Consider the following 22,213-nt stretch of genomic DNA (forward strand, 5'->3'; position numbering starts at 1 on the left):
GTTCAGGGTCCTTGGCAAATCCATGGCACCCATCCAGAAATTGCCATTGTGAACCTGTGTCTTGATTATGGCAGATGACACTGCTGGCTGAACCTCACTTTTTACATGTAACTGCCTTTGGTTTTCAAAGGTTTTGGTTCTGTTTTGTTTACAAAGAGAATTCTACAGCATGACTTTTGAAATCATTATTATTCACACACACACATGTGTGTCCTGCTAGCTCTGTTTATAGCACATTACTTGGGAATCAATATTCTCATAAGAAGTTTTAATCAAAAATGTGTTCAGGAGGCAAACACTCCTCTCAGGCTAATGCCCTTGAATTTTTGAGGAAAGCAATAACAGGGCTAGCTTGGATTAACTAGCTGGATACCCAGTAGCAGTGTACCTGCAGCAGCACAGCTAGGTAACGCTTCCCAAACAACCAGGCTACACACTTTATAATCATTCTACTTAATGTATCTGTTCAGTTAATGTAAAGTTGTATTTTAAGGCAGTATATGGTTTAGCATTGTCTTGGTTCTCCATTGTTTTACTGTTTCTGCACATGCAGATTGTAGTTTATAAAGTGAAAAGACATGATGTCTCATGACTCCTCTATCTCAAGCTAAAATTAAAACCATACTGGATCAAGGGTGTTTGTACCCTCTTATTTGCATTTATTAGTATGATCTTGTGTTCATATTAATGTAAGTCCATGGACCAACTACGAACTTCCTGAAGAGTACCAAATAAATCTAGGCATGTAACGATTTACCCCGGCTCAAAGTGCATTTCTATTACCTTACGGCTGCTCTGTGACCCACATGAAGTAAGTAGGTTATTTCAATACAGTTTCAGCTCAGAAGAGACCTGCATCATAAAAATCCTGACTGGCACATCCTTCCCATAGCAGGGACCTTAGACACAGAAAACCAATGGCTCCAGGGGGCAGGCTGAATCCAGACAGGTCAGCTGGGAAACAACACACAAAAGTTTCTGTTGATGTTGCCGTATATAATTTTCTGTGCTTAAATAGGGAAGGAATATCAGTCTCCAGCACTGCTAGATTGTCGTTTCTATAGATAATGAAATAACTCTAAGAAGTTGAATAGAAGAGGATTAATAATGTAAGAAATAAAATAGGCAATTTTGACATTTAAATTCGGTGGAGCATTTTAATAAAATACTTGTCTTCTGACTTGTTTTTTAGTGTCTGGAAATGGATTTGTTGCTTGTGATTAATGTGTAGCTCTTTTTGTTATCTACTGCATCTTAGAAACCTCAGGTTCTTTTTTTTTTTTTTTTTTTGCACGTGAGGAATCAAAATGTACAACCACACAGTTCATTTTCAGAGGCTTTTGCCACAGAAGAGAATTTTGGCAAGCCAGATCACACTATTTTCCACTCCTAAAAGTGTCCTAAAAAGCTATTAATAGCAGGTGCTTATGTTACTGTGATCAAGATTAAACAATGTTTAACCTTTGTCCTACTGTCATGCTAATTAATTCTTCAGTAGTTTCCTAGCTCATAATTCCTCCTCTTCACAAGATCCCAGAGAGGGCAAAATGCTTGCATCATGGTAATACATGCATGGATGCTGCAACAAGCACAGGTGTTGCTGGGCTGAACCTGTAGAGCATCCTGTTATACATCATCAGGGGTGTTTTAGGTAAGCATTCAGAATGATTTTTGAAGAAGGGCAGAGGGAAAAAACACATCCCTCTAGAAGTTTCCTGCAACGTGAGGGCTGAGAATAAAAACTTCATCCTCTTCTGCCTGAAGTGGCCAGTCAGTATGCATTTAAATGTCATCCTTTCCTTGTGAATCTTTGAAAGGTCTGACTGGAAAATTAATCCAGACAAGAAACCCTTTCTATTGTTTTGACAACCTCCTATAGACCTGCATTCCTCAAGTGTAACAAAAGGCATGTATAGAAGTTTTCTACTTTTTGTGTTTCTTGTTTACTTCAGTGAGCACTCACCAAGTGCCTTGTTCTTATATGGTGATGCAAAATAAAAACCCCTGCACCTAAACACTTTTCCTTACAAATTCTGTCATCTGCTAGTAAATTCCTTTTTAACACTTCTAAACTACCGACTAAAGAATTTAACTTTAAAAAAAACCCTCAGCTTCTCATTGTCACTATTAATTTTTCATGTCTTAAAAGTTTTGCAATCTGTAATCTTTTTCCAGAGCAGATATAATAAAAAACTTAATTTAAATACCATATGATAATTTTTAGTCCTGAAGAAAAATGTAACATTTATTGTAATCAAGTTTTCATGACTTGTAACATATTGTTTCAGATTAACCCATGCTTTTCAAAAGACAGTGAAATACGCTGAAAACATCCAGAGTAAGCTACATTCACTTTTCAATCTCTTCCAACAGATTCTTTCTATGGGAATGATGACCGAATACTACCACTACTTTTTTACAACCTTGGTAAGGAACACTAAAGATCTGGGGGAGAATTTTCTCTGCTGCAGAAAAGATACATATAACTTCCGGTTTTTTTTGTTGCCATTATTCAAAGAAATCCCTGGAGAATGAGTACTAACACTTCCTAGTAATATCAGGACTCGCGTAAGGAAGCTGTTTTGCAGTATTTGTGGGGTTGGCTAATACTTTAAAATAATGAGAATTAATTGCGGTATTGTGTTTAAGGGGGAGCCATCAGCACAGGTGGATGGGAGTGAAACAAAGTCATGAGTGAATGGCTTTGCAGTGAAGCTGAGGTCAAGCACTGCAGGCAGTGTGGTTCATCGTTAGAATGTACAATTTACTTATAAACCCACAAAATCACATCTGTATAAAATCATTTGTGGAATTTTATAGTAAAAGAAATCTATTAAATTCTATTTTATGGTATAAATCTCTAAACACTTCTTTCAGCACGTTTTTCCTGTATTTTAACTAATATGCTGTATATAAATATAACTCAATTCATGCTTAATGTCCATTTACATTGTAGGCTAGAAACACAACAAAGAATCAATACTGCTAGAACAGTCCTAGAGGGCTGGATTGTATCATGTGCATCAGTTTATTCTTTATTTCCTTTTCATACAAAATTTTATGTGGAAGTGAAAAATCATTTTGAATCCAATAGTGAATTCATTAGTCAAAAAATGGAACTTAAAGTATTAGCCTGAAATTCTCTTTGAGGCCATTATAACATGAAGAAAAATGTGAAAATTCAGGATTTACTGTGGAACTTACAGTTCTATACAATAAACAATACAGTAAAAAAATCTAATATAAAATGGTACATACCAACAACAATACGCATAAGAATGCAGAAAGCACATTAGAACAAGCAGTAAGCAGTGCTGGTGGTATCTCAGCATTGTAGTATTGTAATTGTTGACATTCCAATGTGTTATTAAACCACAACCAACACATTTGTCATTTTATTAGCCTGCCAGGTTCAGCAAAAACTTGTTTCGAAAACAGCCTTCAGGCTTTGAAAAGCAGTTATAATATTTCCACTGTCTGATAAATACAGCTGTGGAGCATGCTGCACAATTATATTACTTAGAAAATCCATTATTTTCCTGCCCTGTAAACACTGAGCACTGAAGCACATGGACTTACTGTGCACTGGCCTGACACATCCATTAGACTTTCTTGTTGCAAGTCACCTGAAGGAGGCAAGGCAGGAGAAAAATGGGATTCTTAAGTAGTAGAAGTGTATCACTATCGACATCTCTTGGAATTTTCCTTCTCCAAGCTGAGAAACACGCTTGACATTGGTCAGCCAATTCCTCATGTTGATTTGTCAGAGGTGTAACACTGTTAGAGGATTGTTATAAATTAAAATTAGATACTGTTGTATAGGTTGGATGCAAAATAGTGTTGCTGTGGGTAACTGATCTTTATATTCCAAAAATTAGATATGTGGCTTGTCATAAATTTCACACAGTTTTGGTTTATTTAGATTTATAACTGAAGTAGTCATGACTAGGCTTTGAGGGCAAGCAGAGCATTGACAGGGGGGAAAAAAAAACAGCACTTGAGCTTTGGATTGAAAACAAATACAGTTTAAGCCTAATTTTACACTCTGAAAAACATAATTTTTTAAGTACTACATCTAGTTTTGTTTGTTTTCTTAATGGCGATTTAGGATCTATTTGCATTAGACCTGGAACCCTACAGATACAGCGGAGTAAACATGACAGGTTTTCGCCTGCTCAACATTGAGAACCCTCACGTATCATCAGTCATTGAGAAATGGTCAATGGAGCGTCTGCAGGCACCACCAAAACCAGAGACTGGCCTCCTCGATGGCATGATGACAGTAAGTCAACAACCAAAATGATACATGGGCACCTACGGTGTTCTTTGCAATGCTGTTCTAGCAGATGTGAACCTATCCCAATTTCACAATGCAAATGCTGAAGCAGCATCTCCAAAACAGACTCCCATTCACCTGCTTCTACACAAAAGCGCATTGGCATTGTGAATTAATGTTGTGTGACAAACCACTCCTGGGTAGCTCCAGAGATGTGTGACAATTCTCTGTCGTAGTGCCTCCAGCTAGCATCATTCATCTTACTGTTGTCAAATATATATATACTGCTGCCTCATTTCTTTTATAATGTTCTGCATGGAGTGAAGAACATAACAGGAAATAAAAACTTTCAGAGATGGTGTACGATTTATAACCTGCAGGGAAAGATATTGTACATGTGGGCAGGTGATAGCATTTTTAAATTGGAAAAGTGCCCTTTCTCTTCATGCCACCATCTACAGCAACTCTGGCTTTTAATATATAATTTAAAGATAAATGAAAGGTATCATCAAACCAGGAAATCAGGATTTCCTCCTTACCACTCCCTCAAGAAGTAACAGAAAGAACAAGAACAGTTATGTGGACAGCATGACTCCATTCAGCTTTGCAGGGTGAAGGGTTGCCATCTTTTCGCAATATAAGATAATGTATCTCATGTACTGAGTAGAATTGGAAGTGATATGAAATAGACTTTATTGCAGATGATTGCAGGGAAAATTTTGAAACATCCTACCATCCTGAAGATAAATGCATTATGCCTGCTATCACTAGTATTTAAAAAAAAAAAAAAATGTTGCTTATTTAGCAGTGCCATTGTGCTCACTCAATATGCAAAGCAGGGGAGAAAGCTTCTTCTAGGAACTTCTGATGTGAAGACACAAGTCCTGCAAGTGTCACACATAGCTATTCACCTGCATCCACCCAACTGTAAAACTTGGAAAAACAGACTCCTTACTAGACCTTTATCTTCTCCTTTGCATTTCTATAATGTCTTAATGTCTTTGATGCTCTGAAATGGCATGAGCACTAAGGAAAGCATCTTTCTAGTTGGCTGTGGTATTTTTAAATATTCGTAGAAAATTCTACTTACTCAGTTTGATGGAGAGCTTCAGTACTGCTATATTTCATTAGACAATAGGACTGTGACAAGCTGCACAGTATAAGGAGATCAGGATTACATGTGCTGTTGTTAATTTAGGATTTCTCCCCTAAAGTCCATGCTATATTGTTCCTGATGACAGCTTATGGGAATCAGTAGGACATCACCAAGACAGTTTTGAGTTCAGATCCCACTTTATGCCCAAATTGCACATAGAGGCATAGTTGTTCTAATGAGATATTTGGGTTTCTTTGCAAAAATGTAAATAGCATACAAAAATCAGTAAAACAAGTTCCAGGACTAACTCTTAGTCCCTTTCTTCTTATGCAGAAGTACAGACATCAGTATAAGGCAGTTTGCTTCAGAAAATGAGATGACCTTTTATTCCTCCATGTAACTCCAAGCCCTCAAGCAGAACAATAATAAAAGGAGAAATAAAAAGCTTAGGGATGTAATATAATCTTCCAGTTGCTGCAAGGCAGGATGGACGACCAAGAAGTTACACAAGCACAACATCCAAATAGCCAAGTCTGGTGTCCTGGTTCCGTGTAAAAAGGGGTTCAGGGCAGGACCCACACGGAACAGAACTATGTCCTCGCCTCTCCCCCCACAGAGAGAGAGAGACACTTTTGAAAAAAAAATGAAGTATATTGTTCAACAAGGAACAGAAAACGAAAAAAGGGAGGTAAGGAAAATAATATATACAAAGATTAGGGGAATAATACAAAAAATAAAATATACAAAACCCTCAGAAATGGTTCCAGGGTCCCACGGAGTGAAAGGACAACCTCCCTCTCTGAGCTCCAAGGCAGGAGTGAAATAAGAAACCACTCCCTGCCTCTTATCAGAGTGTGTGTGGGAAGGGGAGGGAATACAATGGTTTCACACCCACCTGGGGTCCTCCCAGTTGCTGGAAGGTCATGACCCCATTCCAAGCCCCAAACCACAACATCTGACAAAATAAAAGCTTTGGTGAACTCCAGATAGGTATTCAAAGTGAGGTTTATGGAAGAATTTTCACCAAGTGTATCCAGAATCTCTAGGCCTGGAACAGAGGGGGACTGGGACTCCAGTGCTCAAGTAAAATTCAATCCTGAATGCACATCTTCCCAGTCTAATGTAAAAATTGATCTGAAGTCCCTTGACATTGATGGAAATCTTTCCATTGATTTTGAGGGATTTTGGATCAGGCCTTTAGTATCTCGGGTGACTTGGAAGAAATTATCTGTTTTAAATTTCTTGATACTGAGAACAGCTGTTGTAGTCTCCTCCTGCTTGCCTCACTATATATAATGCTTTCAATTTGCTCTGATTGTGGGAGCATTGTTTTAGGCAGATCCTGACTAGTGTGTCAAGAGCAATTCCTCACTGCAGTATATTAAGATTAGTTGATAAATTCAGAGCACATATTATTGCCAGCAAAATCCCACAGTGTTGGTAAGACTAATGCTGTTGTAATTTACTTAGGTAAATGAAACAGACAAAGAATCAAATCTATCAAATTCCCAAAGGAACTGCATGGGAAAGGAGTTAAAAATGGATTAGCCTTGCAGTTCATATAGTTGAATCCAGTTTCTCATCTGCAGTGTTAATACTTTTTTCTTAAGGTCACCTCTTAATTATTCAATAACTTTACAAGAAAGGTAAGCATTTCATTTTTACAGCATATCTGTGCATTAAGCAAAACATGGCTGTTCCCACCTCACACATGACAGCACTGAAGCACAGTGAAGGTGCAGGCAAGATTTTTCTAAAACTTCCCAGTGATAAAGGGTACAAGGATATGTGATCACAGTTTGAGGCTTATTGAGCATGTTTTTAAACTAATAAATCCATTCTCAAAAGAAACACAGATGCATAACCAGCATACAGTAATTTTAATAATATTCAGGTGTATAAGGGTTGTATTCATCTGTCCTGTCTTAGACAACTAAAAGTTAAATGTATTAAGTCCAACTCAATAATAAAAAAAGGCCCCTCAAAAGGACAGTTTACCTCTCTTTAAGACAGCATGATATGTATGGCAGGGGAACAGCCCTGGCCAAATCTTGATGGGGTCGTTTCACATATTTCTGCCAAAAACCAAGATCCTTGAGGGTAGTAGATACTGAAAGGAAGTAGATATGTGTCAGGTGGGATGCCTACCAGGTACTCAGTGGGATTGATTTTGCTGTCAAGCAGGGCCTGTCCATGTCTTGAGGAAGAAAGCAATCCCACGAGCACCATGAAAAAAAGCAGCAGTGGGGACATAGTATGAGCCCCATGAAGGCAGACCTCCCCCCCACTCCCATGCCATGCCACCATGTCACTCCTACCTGCAGGCTAGGCAGAGACTGGCTTGAGCACCTGCATGGTTCTTTTGAATGATACCCTGAGGTGCTGAAAGTCTTTGACCAATTCCGTGAGGAAATTGTAGAAGACTGAGTGTTGCAGAATGCTTGGACCTGGGCTTCTCTATCACCTGAGTCTTCCTAAAGCTCCTAGCAATGCCACAGATCTACCTGTTTTCTCCTTCCTGCACTGGACCCACTGACCCCTCTCTTCCTGTAGCTACCCGATGTACTTTTCTTCTTAATGCTTACCTGAAAATATTCTGAAATTAATATAAGCTGAAAAACAAAATTTTTTTTTTTTCTTTTTTTTTTACCTCAGATTTCAGTGGAGAGCCCACTAGTGGCCTTTCCTATTACAGTAGGCCAAGGGAATGGTTCTTAACAAAAAGAAGTAGGGATCATGAACAAAGATGTACATTAAAGAAAACTTTTCTGTTTTGTTTTGTTTTGTTTTGTTTTGTTTTTTTTTCCATTCAGACTGAAGCAGCTCTGATGTATGATGCTGTTTACATGGTAGCAGTGGCCTCCCAGCGTGCCTCCCAAATGACTGTCAGCTCCCTGCAATGCCACAGACACAAGCCATGGCGTTTTGGACCCCGATTTATGAATCTGATAAAAGAGGCAAGTGTAGACCATCTGCTTATGGTCAGCATAGTCCTTTCTTTCTTCGTTACTGCACTGGCTCTTGTTGTTGCTCCCTGCTCTTTGTCATATGCTGCATTCCAGTTTTTGGCACTCAGATTCCAAATTCTTCCTCACCTTCCTAGCAGAGAAATGTTAATTTATAGACAAAAGTCTGTGGCCTGCATTCTGACAGAGAATTTATCAGGTCTTTAAAAAAAACCAAAGTGCTAAAATGCAGGTGTGGTAAAACCTCATACTAACGCATCATAAGACTGTCCGTATTTTTGGTTGGTTAATGTTATGATTATGTTATTTTGGTTGCATATGATTTCTAAAAATATGTGATAACTAACAACCATTCTAGAAATCAAAAGAAAACCATTGCTACTCATACAATTTCTGGTGCTTTTTAAAAAAAACTATAATGAAATTTTAAGTTAGCAAAAGACTTTGTATCATTCAATGTACCCACACAGTTCTGCAGTGGTGACCCACTTATTTTGAGCAATACTAAACACATAGCATAATGGTCCTGAATCCTAAGCCAGAATAAAAACTTTGAGCAAGAGTAGCTAACATACCTCAGCAGATCCAATTCAACGCTTAAACAGTTACACAGTTCACATTTATCCTGTGTAGCTAACTTCCCTTGTATGGAGTGAGATATGTGAGCTAACAACTGGTCTTTTGGCAGATAGTGTCTTTCATGGTCAGTAAAAACACTGATTTAAATACTCCAAGAATCTATCTTCCTGTTTTGTTGTTGTCAAAAACAGGTGGTTGTTAAAAGTAGAGGATAAAGTTTAAGAAGACAGTACTACATTGCCCATAAAGGCTCTAACAGGTGTTGGAAACTAAAGAGCAAATACATTTGGACCTCTCTATTTCATGTTAGGATCTGATTTGTTCAACAAGATAACTTTATAAATTAGGAATCAAGTGGATAGGTACATAGAAAATAGTCAAGCAGGCAGAATGATAGTTTGGGCCCACAAAAATCCAATTTTATTTTAATACTTTGTAATACAATATTTCTGTCTCTGGCTGAATTTTACAGACTAGTCTGAAGACAAATATTCTGTATTGCAGTCCAAATAAACAGCTTTCTGACAAAGAGGTTGCTTGCAATGAGTCCTGCAGGTGCTAGAGGTTATTAAGTACTTCGATGACTCCATGTTGGGGTTTTGCATTTTATTTTAGTGGTGATAAGAACTACAGTCATCTCACTTGCTTTGTGGGCCTGTGCTATAAGATGTCAGGCTGATGGTAACAGAAAGGACCTCAGAGTCTGCCTGGACACGAGCAGAGGCTATGGTGGAAAACCTCTGGACACGTACAGTAGCTCATACGCTGCTTCTCTCTTCACTCAGCAGATGGCAAATTAATTTCTTTCAGCCTTACACCATCCTGTTGGGAAGTCAAGATTCAGGTCATATCTGGTTCTCAGGTACACACAAGTTAACTTCTTCCTGAAAGCAAATGGAAGGTGGACATCCTAGAGCATAACACTGCCTTCTGATTCATGCCGATCTGAATGAATGCTCATAGGAGTCAGTTTCTGAATTTTCAGAGTACGTGAAAACAAAACATGGCTAGTTTAATGTGAGAAAACTCCTCTCTTGACCTTAGGGCTTCAGGTAAGTGCACCAGGTAACAACAGTAGCAAATGTACTGCCACCTTTTCTTAATGACCAAGACTTGAAGATCTACCAGCAAGACTACAGGAGAAAAGCACTAGCAAAAATGTCTGAGGCTAGAGAATATCAATTACAGCAACAAAAAGAGTAGTCTGTGATCTAAAGATGTCATGAGGTAATGCTGATTGTAAGAAGCATTTGGAAATTTGCAGAGAAAAGCAAGCTTGACCAAATGCCCCCAGCTCTGAGGACAGCTTTGAGGTCAGAGAGGTCATCAGCTAGTTCCCACAAAGGAGGATATTACATAAAATACACTGTCTGGGATCAAGACTCTTCTACAACAGTTCATTAAGATCTTTTTAATGAAAAGTAAATCCTTGTCAGAAGCTTTTGTCTCTCGATGACCTAATGTCATTCATATCTAAATTATATTTTAATCTTTTAGCCCTTATGGAAACATTTGCAGGGAGTATAACTTACCCATGCCCAAAAAGAAAAAAGGAGATTGTCGTCTCTTTTCAGAGAGGGAATAGGGAGAGAAAGGATTGATTTCATCTTCCCTAAAAGGAAAATGTGTGTAAACATAAACCAGATGTTTACAATTGCATGATCAAATTCCCTGGTCATGTCCCCTTTGAAGCATTAGATAAGCCCCAATATAATGATTGTCTGTTATTCAACTATCATCTAAACCAATGTGCGTTCCACTCACTCAAATCCAGTAACAATTAAAAGAGTGACTATATAAAGTATTTTAGAAGATAGAGATTCAAGACTTTGAGTGACTTTATTAAATCCCCTCAAACAGAATCACACAGAGAAATCTCAAAGATTAAAAGAAAACTAAATCATTTACATCTACATTTCAGTTTATGTTATTTGACAAGATACAGTTTAAGCATGTAGTAAAGTTAGTAAAGACCAGGAGTGAGAGCCATCCATCTAGATTCTGCATTGCATAATCAGAAACAGACTGCCTTTCATGGTGTGACATTAAAAACTCTTCAACTCCTCTGAGCTGAGCCTGTTCTTTGTGTAGTCTAGTGTGATGACCACAGAAAGCAACAACATAAGTGGACTTGCCATCCAGGCACTACCATGTCCATAAAATTTTCAATACTCTGTTTATACTTAATTATAATAATTCTTCTGAGTGAAGATGTCCCAGTTAGACTGGAAAGCCAACCTTGTTCAGATACCTTCAAGCTTAAGAAACTCTTTTCTTAGAATTTATAAACAGTTTTCTAGCCCTCTGCTTGTTGATTCTCATTTCTATAAGTAATAAGTTATACGCCACATAGAATGTCTCCAGCCTGCAACAATGACAAGGTTTAATAAAATTAAGTCCCTGAAGAAGCTTAATTAATTTCTCACATCATTTTTCATTTTTAAAGGTTTAAAAAGAGACCTTAATTTAGCTTATTTATATAGGAAGAGTACTGTAAATGTTGAACACATTCTAGCACTGTGTGAGTCTGCTCTGTGGATGACACTCTTCTTCAAGAGTAAAATTAATTTAAAAAGAAAAAGATATATCTGGTCCTTCTCTGTACAAGAGGGCAGTGACTGCCTCAGCTTCAAGAAATGAAATTATGCAATAGGGCCATGTTTATTATCTTAGGTTGTTATTTTGCCAGCTTTTTGAAAATGTGGTAATTCAGAATGTGGTACTCTGTGTTTTGGTTATATTTGCTACAAATGTTCTTATTTCATGTTTCTCCTCTACAAAAAGAAAAGAGAAAAGACCCCTCTGTTATCCTATATATAGAAGAATGTAAATCCTGGAATCTTTTCTTCCAAACTTAAGGCATTTAAGCAAATGATTGCCCTTGTTCTGTAGAAAAAGTGGCCTCTCCTGTCAGCATAATTAGGAAGACTGGGAAACAGGCAGATGTCATAATTCCCAATCACCACAAAAAGAGCTGGGAAGACATGCACCACAGAGATCTTGACAATCTGAGCTGAATCACTCCGTTATATAGACTAAAGACCATAGAATGCAACAAGATAGATGGACTTGGCCATACAGGGACTACTCCAACTGTGTATCTTTCAAGCCTCTGGCTCAACTTGTAATAATTCTGAGTGAAGATGATGCAGTGTGTTAGTCACAAGCCCATACTTGCCCTCAAAACCAGCTGCATATCTACATTACCTGTGCTGAGAGTGTACACATGATTTAAAAGCTCCTCTTTGCCCTGAGATATCTGCTATATAGACACTTATTCTAGACTTGGTTGATCTACAGTAAGCAAGTAGTAGGTTTCTCTGTTTGCTGACATTTTTTAGTGTTGTTTTGCAGTTCTCAGATACTGGTGGGGTTTTTTTTGTTTTGGTTTGGCTTGGTTTTTTTAGCACATAAATGTTTAAAAGTTTATATCCTTTAAATCTCTGAACTATTTGACATAAACCCAGCAGATTAGATGGATGGCAAGTTCCTACTCTCTCATTCTGATCCATCCCTGCAAGTGATGTCCTGCCAGTTTGTTTTTCTCTTGGCACAGAGGAAGCAAGCAATCATCCTCAGGACTGCTAGATTTCCTGGGAAACTCCAGTGTGGGGAACAGAAAACAGAACTAATGACTTGACAACGGCACAACTGTATCTGGACTGATTTTGTCCAAATTTGATGAGCTGACTATCATTTTGAGAAAGAGACAGAAAGCAACACATAAAGTCTTGATTAACTGGTATCAAATCACATGTAATTTTCAAGGAATTCTTGACAATAACTAAATCTAAAACAAACATAGAACATCATTGAAAGAAGAGCAGTGTATTCTCATTGAAACAATCTGTTCCTCAACTGCACAACCTCCTACTCACTCATCCACAGATTTGCCAGCACCTGGATCCCATTATCTCAGGTGGAAATGACACAGTGCTTTGCACCACATGACACCCCCACAGGTTCCCTGTCATCTCTGTTGCTCAGTGGGTCAATGTCACTGCAGCAGGACAACAGCTTTGTTGGGGAGGACATTTCCTACTCAAGATGATATGTGGGAATGACAGAGCTTTGGCTTTGCCTCCTGTCTCTGCCACAGATTCTGTGCAACCATGAACAAATCACTTCAGAACAACTTCAAAACCTGTGCTGTGTTTATCTGATAAGACAAAACTGATCACTGTTTGGTAGGCACTTCCAAAATGTTGACATGATCAGGTTGTTCACCACTCATGCTTGAAGCTACCATATCACTCTAAAACAAAAGCAGCAGAACTTAAAATCTTAGTGACGACTCCTTGGAGTTGGAAATGCTGTGTTTCCCCTCTGTAAAAGATGGATGATAACTTTTGTCTAGTTAGTATATTTAGTCTATTAGCTGTGTGGAACAGGATTTCTCTACATATTGTTTTGCCTATATGAGCAGTATCTTTTACAATGGGATCCCAATCTCCTTAACACAGTAGCGTAAAGTTTTAGTTTCCAAGTTCATAGTCAACAGTAACAACCCAGACACGTCAGTAACATGAGTGTTTGTGCATGGTAAGAGAGACTCTCCATTTTAAAAAGAATTATTTGCGAAGTTTGACCTTCCCTTCCAATTCTTGATGCCCACTCCTCATCTCTGGTATTGATTTAAAGCAATCTGGTCGATGTAAGCTTTAAAAGAACACAAAAGCTTTTCAAACATATGCTCTGAAATGAATCCATCTAAGCTGTCGTCTGCACGTATTTGTCGAATACTTTCAAGTATTGACTGCAAGTGTTTGGCAAGTTCATTTGTCAAATTTGTCTCACCAATAACCTTTCATATGTCTGCCTTTGAATGGCATTAAGCTCAGCCTCTGCTCTGGAAATCAGTGCTCTTAAGCAGCTCAGAGAACAACTTGTGACTTTGCTAAGAAATACCTCTTCTCTATTTACCTAACACTTTTCTCTGTTTCAAGGCAGGGATGTGCTCAGTCTTATAACAGCTGTCTAAACCCTTTCTTAAGTACAAGCCTCACCAACACCTCCTCTTTTCCATTCCAGTGCTGCCTAGTAAAAGCCTGAAACTGTCCTTGTCCTGGATCTCTTCCGAGTAAAGTGACTATGAAGTGTCGTGATTTCAAATGGGGTAGATAAAACCCTGTAATGGTGAATGCTGAAATTCTTTTTATTACATCTGTTATGCTAGATTTGCATCAGGGTAATGGAAAAGCCATACACTAATTCACTCTATTCCACAATCCTTGAGGATCTCTTTCAATAAGAAGATTCATTGTAAGAATATATAAGTTGATGTGTGGCTCAGAGCACACTATGATTTCCACTGTAACTAGAAGCAACATCACCATTACTTAAATCTGTCGTCTCTCTCTGCAATTCTAATAAAGCAGGAGCTTTTTCTTCCAAAAGGAAAGAAAATCAAAGGAAAATTAAAACAAACTCGTCCTTGGTCATTAATATTTTGGTTAATATATAGTGGTAATATTATTTAAGTTTTTGGAAGATTTTGTTGTAGGAAAGTGATCTGCGTTATTCTGAGCATGTGGCCGCAGTAGGTTTAGGTATGCCTATGTTTTATAAATTTTTGAAATATCTGATTCTGTAGTTAAGAAACAAAAATTTGGAGTGAGAGAAAAAACACCAACAAAACAACAACAACAAAAAAAACCCACATACCAAAATAACCACAACTCAAAAAACAAAAACATGAGAAAAGACCTCGCTCACTGTCTTGTCCCTTGCTATCAAGCAACACGATTTCTTCTGAATAGGTGCATTAATCATTGTCAGTAATTCTGTAACCATGAGAGTTCCACTCTTCTAATAAGTCTAAGATCCAACAGAGGGGTTATCATTGCCCACCTCTGTGTTTGGATGTCGTTAAGCAGTACAGTCTTCATCACAAATTGCAGATTATCTATTCAAAACTAAAGTAGATGTTCACCTTCTTTATAAGCAAGTAAGGCTGACTACAAAGAATAGGTCTGTTACTCTGGTACACCTGATAAAACATTTGAGATCCTCAGATATATTTATCTGCCACCTTTTCTTAAAAGCTGAATTGGCATGGATACAATAACACTTGTGGAGGTTACTTTACTTCATTCACTCTAGGTTGCTAATGTTTACTTGAAGTAAAATGTTCTAGTGAGATGGTGGCTAAAGGAAATTATGATGTAAAGTCTCTCTTCAGAACAAGACTCATTTCCTTTGAGGTTGCTCATTTTGGTAGACCAGTACAGAAGGAATATTAATTTCCTAATAGTCCAAACACATAATGCATTCATTTTAGAGGATATATAGGTCCAAAAAGACCATAATGTTAGCATGTCTCTGACACTGTGTGGTGACAAATGAGCAAACATAATTTGGGCATTGAATACTAATGCTTCCTGAATTCCAGGTTAGGTGATTGCTAATATTTTTTTTTTTTTTAAATTGTTTCATTAATCATTAAAAAGAGAAGGAAAAACAATGGTATCATAGTGGTGTAAGTTAATACCTTTTACTTCACAACTGTGGTTACTTAGAAATGCATGTTAAATCACTAACTTTTGTTCATTTTTGTCTAGTAACTTCCGATAATAAATAAGCAAACAGATTATAACACTAAGAACTAAACATAAAAATATATGAGGCCTATATATCCATCATTAAAAAAAAAAAAAGAAGAAATTAATCCCAATTACTTGCCTTTGTAGGTTACCTTTAACACACTCGGGAAAGCAAGCTACCAAAGGTCAGGATAATCCCATTGACGAAACTGAGCAGACAGGAAAATATTCTTAACTTCGACTAGACTTCACTCTGGCTTCTGAATGTACTTCTCCCATAGTAAAGAGTCCAGCTAACTGATTTCTGTTCCGAGCTGCCACTAAATGTGTAGAAGAACTCTGCTGATTGCATTCCTTTAGGATCAGTTTTCCAAATGTCCTAGTTACACGTAAATAGAAGAGAAGGGGGGGTGGGGGGTGGAAAGAGACAGATAAATTAAAAACAAACAAACAAAAAACTATATTACAAAATAAATAACAAAATATGATTCATTGCCTATTTTGGGAATTTCTCAAGTCAATTGCAGTAGGCATTTTTTGTGTACTCAGATGCTTTTGTAAGGCTTTCATTTAGCATTGCACTTATATCCAAGAATAGTCTTCACATAAGATGTTGTTTATTGTCACCTTATGATTTTTTTCATACTAAGATTCAGGCTTCTGTGGCAGATGCAAAGCATCTGAATATCTTGCACAAGATCAGGCTTGAACCTGGCATTATGCAGAATTTTTGAGCTTAACAGAAATCTTCATTTTCTTCTACAATACTGTACTAAAATAACTTTTCTTCTTGGCTTTTCACTCAGAAATTTTATCAACTCCTTTTGTCTACATATTTTAAAAATTTGTTTAGAATTACGACAGTTTCTCGTTATACCATTAAAAGCAGATCCAGCGTGTAGTTATTTTGTAAGTAATATAGTCACAGTTTTGTTTCTATTTGGGTTTGCATATTTTTATCTCAAAAGTTTTCTTCTAACATTTGCTCTGGACTTACGTTCAAAATGGGGGATATTATTTTTGAGTAGTGGGAACAATAAAAGATTAAAATCTGAATTTGAACCTCCAAATAGATTGTTTATTTAATTACAAGTAGGGGTCTAAAGAAGAGGTTCAGAAAAAAGCATTTTATTTCACAGGTTATTGTAATAAGTGGAATATCAATTGAACAGCGGAAATGTTTGCACGGTGTGAAATATTATTAAACATAATAGTTAAAAAAATTAAATAAAGATTATGTTTCTGCATTTTTATATTTCCAGGGCACTCTGAATCCTTTAATAAGAGTCTTGAAAAACTTAATGTTTTCTAATCTAAAAGATAACTCTCCAGTGTCTGTCACTGTGACACTGGACTCAGGAAGAGAAAATAAACCATAAGCAACAGTTTACTAAATAAAAAGATAAAAAGTTAACTAAAATATTTGAATAAAATTATATTGGGTAAGAAAAAAAAACACATAAGAAAAATGCAATCTGTTTGTCCGAGAAAGATTTACATTTTTGTGTTCAGTAGTGCAATACAGTAACTACAAAATGGCTGTATCCTATTAAGGCTATGTCATAAAGCTGAATATTTACTCAGTCAATGCATTATATACACTGTGCATTATGATGTTTTTAATCTAGTTATATCTTGTTAATACAAATCGGGAAATGTGAGTGAGTTCTGGTAGAGACAAAAGAAACAATATGAAATGAACCTGTTGTTTTACCTTAGTAAGTCTGGCAGGCAGCAGAACTAATTGATTCTGCTATTGAACTTCTGTTATTGATTGGCTTTGGATGAAACTAAGGCTTCTATAGTAATTGATTCCAGATGATGAAGTGGAAATTGATCTAAAGACAGTATGATGGTGATGTAAAATTGATAGCAAGCTTCTGGAGTGTTGGCTCTTAGAAGCTGAGTCAGCCTCATTTTCCAGTTGTTCTGATTTTCCACCAATATATTTATATGGAAACCAATATTGTAATTTGAATATTTAACTCGAGATTTCAATTTCTTGTTTACCCACAATCTTAATTTTTGAAAGCAGTAAAAATAGAGAGTGTCACAGTTTTAATTAGGCTGCTTTGGATATTTTTGCCCTGTCAGGTACTTGACAACCTTTAGGGATGACTGGAGATTTATCTATGATCTGTTCTATCTACTGCCTTTTCAATGTTTAGTAGAAAAGGGTCTGAGTAGCTGCTGGTCCCATATGGTTTGCTTCTCAGCTACTGACTGAAGTCAACATATTTGGTTAATCCTCTATTTTATCTAATAAACAGGAGAAAGTAATACAATTTTTACAACTTAGGAATATTAATTATCTGATAAAACACAGTATTGAAGAACGTGAGACCTTTTTTTGAACCTCAGGTAAACACCGTGTTGCCCTACTGCTGCAAAGCAAACTCCCGACAGAACAGCATTTCCTTATGATTCTATTGTCAGAGGCAGTCTGCAACCTTGTCTAAATGAGATCTAAGACAAAGGATGTTAGAAGCAGAGGTCACCGAATATCACATTTTAAGTTAAGCTACAAGCTTTCCTAAAAAATATACAAACAAAATAATAAATATGTTCTCTCCTTAAGAGTTTCAAATTTTTCCCTTAGTTTGTCTAATATTAAAGCAAGGGCAGAGTGCAAAAAAAGCAATTTCTTTTGATGAATTACATAATTAGGTTCCAATTCAACTTTTATTATATCCTGTAACATTTAACACAAGTGTCACTAGGAACATTAAATTTGCTATAAATTTTGCATATAAAAGCATGAAATCTCATTGCTGTGTTTAACAGTCATGCAGTTCCTGACTATTCAGAAAGTTCTGCTTCATTTCTGTTTGTTAATTGTATTTGAAACTGTGCAACTGCTGCCTATTTTGTTTGCCTAAACATGGTGCCTAATAGGCACTCGTGTCCGTGATTTATCTGACAGGTATCTAGAAGTGCTCCTGTATAGCTGTGGTTTCGGAGCAGTGACACATTTCACCATCTTTGCATGCGGTAAAATGTGCTTTAGGAGACAAAATGCATTAAAAGCTTGGAAGATTTTGCCATAGGCTTCAGAAGGCCTGGGGTGGATCTTAGGTTCCAAGATCATCCCTCCCTTTGTTTCTTAAGGAAAATTTTTGTTTCTCATCAGGAAAGATGTGTCACCTCTCTGTCTAGATGTGCTACACAGATAGACTTCTCACAAAGTCAGAAATAATATTATGCTCACTGGACTCAAACACAAATGTTATTCTTTTTAGAATAAATAAAATAAATGAAATCAAAATAAGAAATGAGATTTAGAATTCAATTGGTATTTGAAGCATATGCCTCACAACTAGTATCTGAAAAGTCCCTTCAAGATTTAAATTTAACTCTTTTGCTAAACATTCCGCAATTCCTCTTACATGGTTTAAGTCACATTTTGGTGATTATTTGACAGCCTAAGTGGGACTCGAGTTAGTCAAAGTCTATACGGACTTCTTTGCTACGCTGAAATGTAAGCAGACACCTATGAAGCTTGTAACATCTTTCCCTTTCATTTTTTTAAGTTTGGGGGAAGAATCACCCATGCCTGTTTTCAAAAGTTATCTAGCATTTGACCAAATAAATAATTTTTTTTTTTGAAGAATAGAGATGTAGGCTCCTGATACCATTTCAAAAAATAACATATTGGTTCCTTTATTCAAGATCATATCATGTTAGCAGAGCAGCTGAGCGTCTGATATGTAATCAATAAACGTTAGCACTTCACAGAAGCAAATTGCCCTCTGAGGAGGAATCGATCTCTAAAGATCATACTTTAAAAATGTTCCATCTCTATGAATAAGAGATGGGGGGATCAGATCAGACTAATAAAAAGACAGACTGGAACAGAGATATTATACAATGAAATGCATTCAGATGTGTCCCCTACTGCTGCCTTAACTACAGCAGCGTACAAAATTGTGTTTTGCTATTTACCACTGAGATTTTCATATGTTCCCGTGCCATTAAGAGGAAAAGTCTCATAGCAAGTTTGCTGCATCTGTACTTTTTCACTCTTATTTTACCCAAGCATGCTTCAAAATCCTACTTTATTTCCACAAGATTCTAGATGCACCAGATTTTTCTGAGACGTGCGGTAATAACACCTCAGTATCTGAGATGAAATCCTGCATATTCAGAGCAAGAATTAAGATTTAAGAGGAGACATCATTCTGTGCATCTGATGATTTTTAATGCAGCTTTCCTTATGTCATCCATCTTCAACAAATTAAATGAATCAAATCATAGTGCACAGTAGAAGAGCTTGTAATTTAAGAATTATATGGCTGACACACATGAAGAAACTATACTATCATTTATCATCAGTCGTTCTTGTATCTTTGAAGAATTTAACCTAATGTGAGAGGTCTCAAAAATAAATTATAAAAATCATCTACATTTTGAAATCCATAAAATACATTCCTTTATAGATAAGCTTCAGCCCTTGGGATAAAACTGGGCTATATGGAGGCAGATAGATCTCATTTCAATGAAAGTGAGCTCCCTGAGGGCTTGACAAGGTCCAGAAGACTTAAATTGCAGAGAAAGTTAGTTCTGGACATTGATTCTGCTGCACTGAAGAATCAGTGCCCAGCACAGGGAATCATCATGGCTATACAGACTAATGTATGAGCCCAATCACTTTAATTAACCTCTGCTGCTAAAGTTTAAAACAAGGAAAATGTGGTTTCACTTAATAATGACAGAACCGTAAAATGTTGCTTGGACCAAAACTGATCATATGCAATATATATGCTATACTTAGATATTTAAGACTTGCGTGTAACTTACACTACAAAATTTCAAAATTTTGTCCAGCAAATTAACATCCAGCAAAGTCTGGGATGTTAGGAGTCCAGTGTTGGTGAGGGACATTTAACCATCACACATCTAAGAAATCAAGCAAAAATGACAAAAACTGTTCTTTCATTTATCTCCATTTAGAAAAATCTGGATTTCCAGGCCCTGAGTGTCAAAGGCAATGTCTGTTGTATGGTACTAGAAAATGCACAGCTAAAAGGTTGAGGAAGCCTTGGTAATTTGGGATGGTTAGCTACCTTCCTTCATTAAGGACCTTCTGGGGACTCCCATTCAACACTGATTGCCGTTTGTTGCCCATTCATCATGTAGAACTTAAAAGGTCATGGGCTGGGGTACAGAGTCACTCCAGTGAGGTTAGTGGATTTTAGGCCAGTGTATTCCAAAGTTCAGACCCAAAGCTTGGAAAAAGCAGGATCCTTTTTTAATTTCTTAGTCAATGCTTATGCAGTGCAAAACCGCCCTGTCTTTGGGCACACGTAAGACATTATTTTCTCTTTTTTCAGTATATCTTACTTTACACAGTTCTAGACATACATAATCAGTATATATAAACTGTCACAAGCTTGTGCCTGATTGTAAAATACAAAACATATTAAAGAGAAACTAAATAACAAAGAAGTTGAAGAAAGTTGTTTTTTTTTTAGCGAAGTAACAAAGCCACATGTGTTTAAAAAAACTATTTGGAAGTGATTCAGTGCTACAGTTAATTTAAAGTGTAGTATTTCCTATGGCTTCAGAGTAGTTCCTGCTAATTGTTATGAGGAAGAATGTTTTTGTGTTCACACAGGCACGGTGGGATGGCCTGACAGGGCGCATAACCTTCAACAAAACGGACGGCTTACGGAAGGATTTTGATTTGGACATTATTAGCCTCAAAGAAGAAGGAACAGAAAAGGTAAGAAGATCTTTTGTAAAAAAATGACAAAAAGCTAATTTGAAAGGGGTATAGGAGAGTCCATTCTCCCCAGCTTGAATCTCCTGTGATTTGGAGTAAAAGTACTATTCTCAAGATTATTTAAGTCAAAGTTAAGACAGAGCTATTAAGATTTTAAAAATTATTTTACAGTGTATACCTTGCATTTCGAGGTATGGGATAGAAATTTGGGACTAGAAATAATTATCTGAATGGAAATAATTATTTTAAGTGCATATTATCTTCAATTCTTGTCACTGTAAATTGATGTGGTGAATTCATATGTATAGATAAGACTTATCTTACACGTACAGCTTTTAATAAATGTGAGATTAGGGTAAAAGGAAAGAAGATACTTGAGTAATAACCTCAACAGGAGTTGAGATATTAGAAATTCTTCATGATTTTGAGATTAGATTAGTTCTTTTTCCCTTGCCCTGGCCCTCAGCCAGGAAACCTGGGCTCTTGTTGGGCACTGCTGGGCTCCCTCCACCACTGCCTAGGAGATGGCTTCTGTGCATGTCCAAAAACCCAAAACACAGGTAACACCACCAGTTCATTTCAGCTGGAGACAGTGTTTTCCCTTGCTCTGCATACACCGTCTTGAATCTGAATGATAATTTCTGATTGGTTAATTGAGACTTTAAATGTAATTGCTCCCACACAGCTCTCGAGACTCCTTCTCTTTTCATTTTTAATGAAGCACTCTGTTTATTTTTCTCTGTACCAAGGCTGCTGGTGAGGTTTCTAATCATTTATATAAAGTATGGAAGAAGGTTTGTACACAGACATGTGATGCAAAAACCTTCGGGCTGGGTCTTCAGACTCATCCTTTGGGTTTTGATAGTGATTCTCATACTGCAGTTTAGAGACAACAGTCTATCTGAGAGAATGAATTTTTCTGATAGAATAAGTTTCATCCCAGCAATTCCCAATATTAAAAGATCTTGGCAGGATTCAGATCCCTCATCAGAATATTTTTTTATTATTATTATTTTATTTCTTGTCAGCTGT

General features: G+C 36.9%; 1 protein-coding gene across 1 annotated transcript in view; it reads left to right on the forward strand.

Annotated features, from left to right (window-relative positions):
* GRIK1 (glutamate receptor, ionotropic, kainate 1) overlaps positions 1-22,213 on the forward strand; it is a gene marked incomplete at its 5' end in the record, with an annotated part of 73,873 nt that overhangs the window by 17,788 nt on the left and 33,872 nt on the right. Inside the window, 5 exons of the mRNA XM_008949842.1 lie at positions 2,374-2,427; positions 4,109-4,282; positions 8,186-8,329; positions 21,074-21,181; positions 21,931-21,975. Coding sequence (XP_008948090.1) covers positions 2,374-2,427; positions 4,109-4,282; positions 8,186-8,329; positions 21,074-21,181; positions 21,931-21,975 — 525 coding nt within the window. The remainder of the gene's footprint in view (positions 1-2,373; positions 2,428-4,108; positions 4,283-8,185; positions 8,330-21,073; positions 21,182-21,930; positions 21,976-22,213) is intronic.

This window comes from Merops nubicus, unplaced genomic scaffold, assembly GCF_000691845.1.
Source record: "Merops nubicus isolate BGI_N331 unplaced genomic scaffold, ASM69184v1 scaffold5651, whole genome shotgun sequence".
Taxonomy (NCBI): domain Eukaryota; kingdom Metazoa; phylum Chordata; class Aves; order Coraciiformes; family Meropidae; genus Merops; species Merops nubicus.